General features: G+C 56.4%; 1 protein-coding gene across 9 annotated transcripts in view; it reads right to left on the bottom strand.

Annotated features, from left to right (window-relative positions):
• Positions 1-354: 354 nt before the first annotated feature.
• CHD5 (chromodomain helicase DNA binding protein 5) overlaps positions 355-6,355 on the bottom strand; it is a 36,346-nt gene continuing 30,345 nt past the window's right edge. For 7 of the 9 annotated variants that reach the window (XM_083802799.1, XM_083802796.1, XM_083802798.1 and 4 more), the window contains 12 exons: positions 5,935-6,094; positions 5,691-5,770; positions 5,065-5,194; positions 4,284-4,373; positions 3,746-3,883; positions 3,442-3,550; positions 3,114-3,246; positions 2,430-2,625; positions 2,125-2,288; positions 1,802-1,916; positions 1,635-1,685; positions 355-1,449 (listed from right to left, as the gene is read on the bottom strand). In XM_083802799.1, coding sequence (XP_083658925.1) covers positions 1,678-1,685; positions 1,802-1,916; positions 2,125-2,288; positions 2,430-2,625; positions 3,114-3,246; positions 3,442-3,550; positions 3,746-3,883; positions 4,284-4,373; positions 5,065-5,194; positions 5,691-5,770; positions 5,935-6,094 — 1,323 coding nt within the window. In that variant the 3' untranslated portion in view covers positions 355-1,449; positions 1,635-1,677. Of the gene's footprint in view, positions 1,450-1,634; positions 1,686-1,801; positions 1,917-2,124; positions 2,289-2,429; positions 2,626-3,113; positions 3,247-3,441; positions 3,551-3,745; positions 3,884-4,283; positions 4,374-5,064; positions 5,195-5,690; positions 5,885-5,934; positions 6,095-6,355 lie in introns of all 9 variants that reach the window. The other 2 variants (XM_083802797.1, XM_083802801.1) reach the window with 2 other exon arrangements.

Here is a 6,355-nt window from a genome sequence, read left to right as displayed (position 1 = left end):
TGTGCACCGCTGGGTGTGCGCACCGCTTTATGCGTGCAGGTGTGTGCGCGCACCCCTGTGAGTGTGCAGGATGCTGACAAGCGCTGGTTTGCCCCGGTGCTGCCGTTCAGGTCTAGGGCTGCTGTGCCAGTCTGCGGGCACATCCGTGCTGCTCCAGTGAAAAGTGGGGGCGGCGCCGTGGGGGAGCCCACACATGGGCTGGCTCTCGGGGCCCCTCTCCCAACTCACTGAGCAGCTCGCTCGCATCCTGCCCCATTCCCGTGGGCAGAAGGGCAGAGCCCCCCGCGCCAGGCTGCGGGCACGTTGGCAGGGCCGGGGCGCAGCCGCCAGCCGAGTAACAACGCTGCTCCTGCCTCCATTTTACAGGATTTATTAAAACACAGAGAACATAAACCGAAACACACAGAGTACAAAGTAAATGTGAGTGTGTTGGTTACAGGTGCCATAAACCTCCTACGAAAGGTCATCACGCTGCAGTCAGTATCACAAAATAACAGCCCGCCAGGCATGAAGGCAAAAAGGCTTCCGCCTCCCTTCCGCCCGGAGCGGTTCCTGCCCGCACCCTCCTGTGCCCGCTCAGACCTCCTTCAGCTCCGGGCAGCCCACGGCCAGGGAAGGGGGCAGCCGAGGGCTCTGGCCCCTTCCTTCAGGGGGGTCCCAGGGGAGCCCCACCGCACCCGCTGGGCTGGCACTGCACAGCACAACCCAGCCCGGGCGCACCCCGTGCCGAGCACCGCAGCGGCTGTGGGCGCTCCCCCACCTGCTCTCCCCCTGCAGCCTCCTCCTTCCCTCCTGGGCCTGCTCTGGGAGCCCTCCCACAGCCGCAGCACGGTGAGGGCAGGCTGCGGGCAGAGGGACAGCGGGGCAGGGCTCAGCCACCTGCCTGGGGGGCCAGGGCGACGTGAAAGGCCACGCACAGGCTCCTCTCTCCCTCCTCCTCCTCCTCTTTACTCCCTCCCTCTGGCAGCAGGGCAGCGGCGGGCATGCACTTGCTCAAACACAAAGAAGACATAAAAATAGAACTCACAGGGAAGCTACCGAACAGGATTAAGCTTGGTGCCTAACGGTCAGCATGGAGGAACTGGACTAGAAACAGAGCTTCCAACAGGTCTCCCTTTAAATCTGATACATGTCGATAAAAACAGACATAAATACTGTTACTCTATATCCCTTCTTAACTCATCCCACGTTTTCCAGACAAACTCTTCAAGTCTTCAATAAGAAAGTGCAAAAAATGTACAAGGAAATGAAATCCCCTTCAGAGCAGTTCTTGCGATGGCGGGGTCACATCGGGCGAAGCACACTCAAAGGCGAGGGGGCACAGGCCTGCGGCAGGGCTCGCGTCCCACGGGCAGCGCCGCCGTGCGTCCCCTGCCCTGCCGTGGCGGTGCCGTCCCTCAGCAACTCCACGGCTCCTGCTCGCGGGCTGCAGAGTGGCCCAGGGGGCTGCTGAGGGGACAGAGAGGGGGACTCACGGTCTGCCGGGCACACGGGTGGCAGCCACCCCCGCCCCAGGAGGCACGGCAGCGCAGAGCCCTCTCACACCCCGTACGGACCCGTGCGTCCCGCCCGTCCGCACGCACGCTACCGCCAGTCCCGACACATGGAAGGAGGCAATTTAAGCACAGCCTTACCTCAGGTGGAAATGGGAACTGCAGAAGAAAATCTTGGAAACGGCTAAATATCTATTGGTAAGAGAGAAAACAGCTCGCTTGCCCACAGTCCTTTGGGTTTGCTCGTGGCCCGCTAGAATTTGCCCCCTGACTTCCCCTGTCAGTGTCCTCTAGAAGTCCCAACCTACCGGTCACATATGGTCCTAGAGGCATCTGACTGTAGTTAACAATCCCACCAGGCCCAGGACCTCGGAAATTCGGCCCAAAGTTGTTGTTGTAGATCTGGGAGGAACCAAAGGAACCCTGAGGAAATAACGAGGTGAAACAGGCACTGTCGTGGAGCCCGGGGCACAGCCCCGTCCTGCCCTCCACCCTGCCAAGGCCCAGCAGGACCGGGGTGCTCACAGGGCAAGGCCGGGGAGCAGAGCTGGGGGCAGACAGCACGCACGCACGGCGGAGCGGGCACGGGCCTCCCAGGCGAGCTCTGTGCCCTGGCCCACGGCCCACTGACCTGCTGGACAGGGGGCTCGCCCCCGCGGGTGGTGAGGCGGCTCAGGATGCTGCGCTCCGACATCTGCAGCCGCGCGGCCACGGGCGGGATGCGGGACAGCATGGAGGGCAGGCGCGTCACGTCGGCCTTCATGTCGCTCAGCAGCTCCTCGAGCTGGTTCAGCACTGCAAGGCACAGCCACAGGCGCTGAGCCACGGCACCCCAGCCCCTGCCCCAGGCGCAGCGGGCAGCAGACAGCTCCAGCCCTGGAGCTGCTCACGAGGAGCTCTGCGGGCAGCTGGCTCGCTCCCCATCGCACTGCGTACCCTTGTGCAGGACGGCATTTGCAGGCTTGTTCCCAGCAAGGGACTCTTTGGAGAGATGCTGGTGGCTCTCAGCAAGGCACTCCACTTCAGCCAGACGGGCGTTCAATGCCATGGCCGGGTGATTGGGGTCTTGAGTCATGTTGAGGTACGCAGCCCGTCGAAGCTGCTCCTCTATCACCAAGGCCTGCTCCAGCAACTGGGGGGTACAGGAGAGCAAGGACTCGGGACAGATTCAGGACTGCACCAGTGCAAACCAGTGTCACTCCGGAAGCTACAGCTGCCCACATGCCTGCCATCCTCCCCAGCTGCCTGACCCCAACAAGCTCCTGGGGGAATCCCAAAGCAGGCCCAATCACACCCTGAGCATCCCAGAAAGGGATTTGGGCAGCATTTCCACAGCACTGCAATTGTCAGAAGCAGGAACAGCACCCAGTCCACTCCCAGGCACAAGCCCAGATTGGCCAGCTTGGTCTCACCACCCTCCAGAGCCAGCGAGTGCTCCCCCTTTTCCAGCTCTGCCCCTCAGGGAGTGCCTGGGTGCTCCTCTGTCTGCCACGAGTGTCTTACAAAACACCCAGCTGCCTCCTGCTCTGCTGCCAAGTGCTTTCTGACTCCATCCTTGCTGCAGGGGCTCTCCTGTGCCACTGGTAAGGAGGACTCGCCAGCCCTGGACCTGTAACTTGCCTTGAACCGCCGGGCAAGGAACTTGTTCTTCATCTCGAGGTAGTTCCCCTTGTGTATCTCCGACTTGAAGGGCTCGTTCAGAATCACGTAGCGCGGGTCATTCTGGATGTCCTGCCAGCGGGCATAGCCGTGACTGGGCGCAGAGGGAGCGTCAAGGGAAGAACTGGCCAGTAGGCAGCACTTCTCGGTGACACCTCTCCAATCCCCTTCCCTGCTCCATCCCCTCCCCATCGCCCCAGCTTCCCTGCTCCCACTGCTCCACAGAGGTCTCCTCCCCCCGCAGCCTCCCCAGCACGGGGAGGCAACTGCCCACAAAGCTAAAGGGTACGTGACAATTCCTGCCAACAGCCAGTAGTCGTGTCTTCGGTGCCAGATGTCATAGATCTTGCCGGAGGAGATGGCAGCTCTTTCCTCATTCTGCCACAGCGTGTGCAACTCTGCAGAAACAGGAGAGAGACAGCCTGGTCAGCCAGCAGAGCTGCTGGGGACATTGTACGAGCGCAGCAGGCAGCGTGAGCTAGGAGATTTCCCAGGCAGCCATGGGAACAGTGCAGAACCGAGACATTCTGCCATGAGACTGTAGAACGTTCAAGTTCACAGACCTTTTAAAATGCCTCGTCTCTTGCTGTTACCTGTAAAGCCACCATCAGCGATGTTGAACATGAATCTGAAGTTCGCATTTCTGTCATCCTTCTTTCCATCCTCTTCTTCTTCTTTGTCACCGTTTTGCTGAGTCTCGCTTTGTTCCTTCTCTTCCACCTTGGTATCCTCTGCTTGGCAAACACACAAAATTATGCCTGTCTAAATTTACTCAGACGAAAGACTGATCGGTGTCATCACTGCTCTATTAACTGCAAGAGGAACTCCCCACTAAAGTCGGGAAAACAACCAGCCCACTTTCTGCTCCACAGCTGCTGACCGTCTGCTCCTTCCAGCAGCTCCTATTGTTTTCACAAGTACAGGCAATGCCCACTGTAACAGGGTCTGGGGCTCCCTGGCTTCTGAGCATCACCACAATGCATTAACTGCTGCAGGTGCTGCCAGCTGTCCTCACCAACACCCTGCAGACGCCTGCCCTTGCCTCTGTGCCAGACACCTGCCTTGCTTTCGAGACCTGCCCACCAGGGCACTTCATGCCACTTCTCTCGAAAAAGCCTCCTTGCACCTTACCTGGTTTGACTTCTTTGTCCTCCCCTTTACCAGGACTACTGTTCAACTCTGGCTTTTCCGAAGGCTTCTCTTTTTCTTGAATTCCCTCATCTGTAGAAGGGAACGGGACTGTGAGAAAAACTTGACATGAAAATGCTCTTCAGGGAACAACATCTGGATATACTTTACCTTTTAGGGTAAAGGAATTATATTGTATGTATATTCAAGTTGTTCAAAAAACAACTTCAAACAATATTATTCTGAATTTTATCAAGAAAATATATTTAACTTTCCCTCTTGCTCCAGATATCTAGCGGAACACCTTATTATAAAAGAAAATGCCCCCCAAAATGAGCATTTTGCATAACTTACTTTTGATTTGTTTTGATTTGCACATTATACTAAACTAATGCTTTAGTATTACAGTGTAGATTACATTTGTGATAATGTTCTGTCATTATCTAAACAACGAACTGGAAGTTCAACGGGAAGACTTTTTTTCAGGAATTTCTGTAGGACACTGCGACATCCAGGTTTTCCACTGTGATTTGGAGAAGAGGAAGACCAAAGCAAGACGCAAGGGCCAGAGCTTCCCACCAGAGGGAAAGCCTGTCAGGAGCAACAGCATACCTGAGGCTGTCACGGTCATGCTCCAGTGTCTGTGTGACTTTAGGTGAAGAATTTCTCCAGCACACATCAATGTCACTGGTAAGTGTCACAGCCCTCACAAATGTACCAAAGGCTGCTCAGAATGGAGTCTGCACTTGGGGACCACATTCTTCTGTGCCACAGGGAGACTCACCTTTCACTAAAGGCTCGGGAGAAGGCTCAGCCTTTTCACCCTCCTCTTGTTTCTCTTCCTTCAGTTTCTCTTTGCTTTCACAGCTTTCTTGGTGCTCTTCACTTTCCACCTTCTCAGCACTTGCAGGCACCTTAATGTAAAGCATCCGCACTTAGCCCAGCAGTCAGAGGGACGTCGTTTGTTTCCTGAGCAATGCTGCAGCATTTCCCAAGAAACCCATTACCCCAACTCTACCGAGTCTGCTGAGCAATGGCGTGGGCTTAGGATCGTGACCAATTCTCTCCCCACACTTCCTCCACAAGATTTTGTGTTTGTGTGGAAGCGAAGTCTAGTCAGTCCAGATAGGAAAAGACTGCAGAAACTCATGGGAGCATGCAGCCGGGAAATTTCAGGGCTGCTAATGCTGGCCTGGTTTCACAGATCTCAGCTCCTGCATGACTCCCAGAGCAGTGACAGCATGAAATGCCTGTAACTTTGCACTCCAAGAAGGGGAAAGGCTGGAGCCCAGGAAAGGAGAGCACGTGCAGCACTCAGCCCAGCATCGCCCATTTCTCGGGAATGCTCCAAGCTCCCAGGCAGGCCATGAAAAGGCCTCCCGGAGGAGATGCTGAAAAAAGCCACCCTACCTGGCTGTCAGACACCTTCTTGGGTTTCTGCTCCACTTGTTCCTTTTCCTCTTGGAATCCAAGTTGTGTTTCTATTTTTTCTGTAACAGCAGCAAAGCAAGGAAGCTGTTGACAGGGACCCCTGGACTTTGCCAACTGCACAGTGCCAGGCAGATAACTGCAAAACCTTCTGATGCCTTGTTCCACCTCCCTTCCTAAGCCAGACAGAAGCCACAATCACTTGGAAGCCCGCAGGCACATTTACCTGCAAGGGTAAGAGGTCCTGTGTGCATATGCGCTGGGCTGGCCGGGACAGGGGTGTTGGGATCTGAAGAAACAATCTCACTGGACTTCTTGCTCTCTGGGCCTTCCAGAATCAGATCTGGGGTGCTGTACTTCCCGTTGACATGCTCAAACTCCTGGACCTGGGGCAGACGCATGCCATCAAGTCAAACACAGACAGGCGGCAGCACAGTAACAGTCTGTGGGGCACTTCTGTGCCTGCCAGTGGTGGCACGCTTTGCTGAGCAGCAGATGCCACTGTCCACACCAGCATGGGATGTCCGTGCCCTGCTGCCCTCCAGACTCCCGGGTCTCAGCAGCACCTCCACCAGCTGCCCTGCACCAGTCTCTCCCTGCCCAAGGCAGCAGGCACCACGTTTACACAGAAAGCTCCCCGTGTTCCA

The sequence above is a fragment of the Anser anser genome (assembly GCF_964211835.1).
Source record: "Anser anser genome assembly, chromosome: 17".
In the NCBI taxonomy this organism is placed as follows: Eukaryota; Metazoa; Chordata; class Aves; order Anseriformes; family Anatidae; genus Anser; species Anser anser.
Note: the sequence above shows the minus strand (reverse complement) of the source record. Positions and strands in the feature narration are given on the sequence as shown.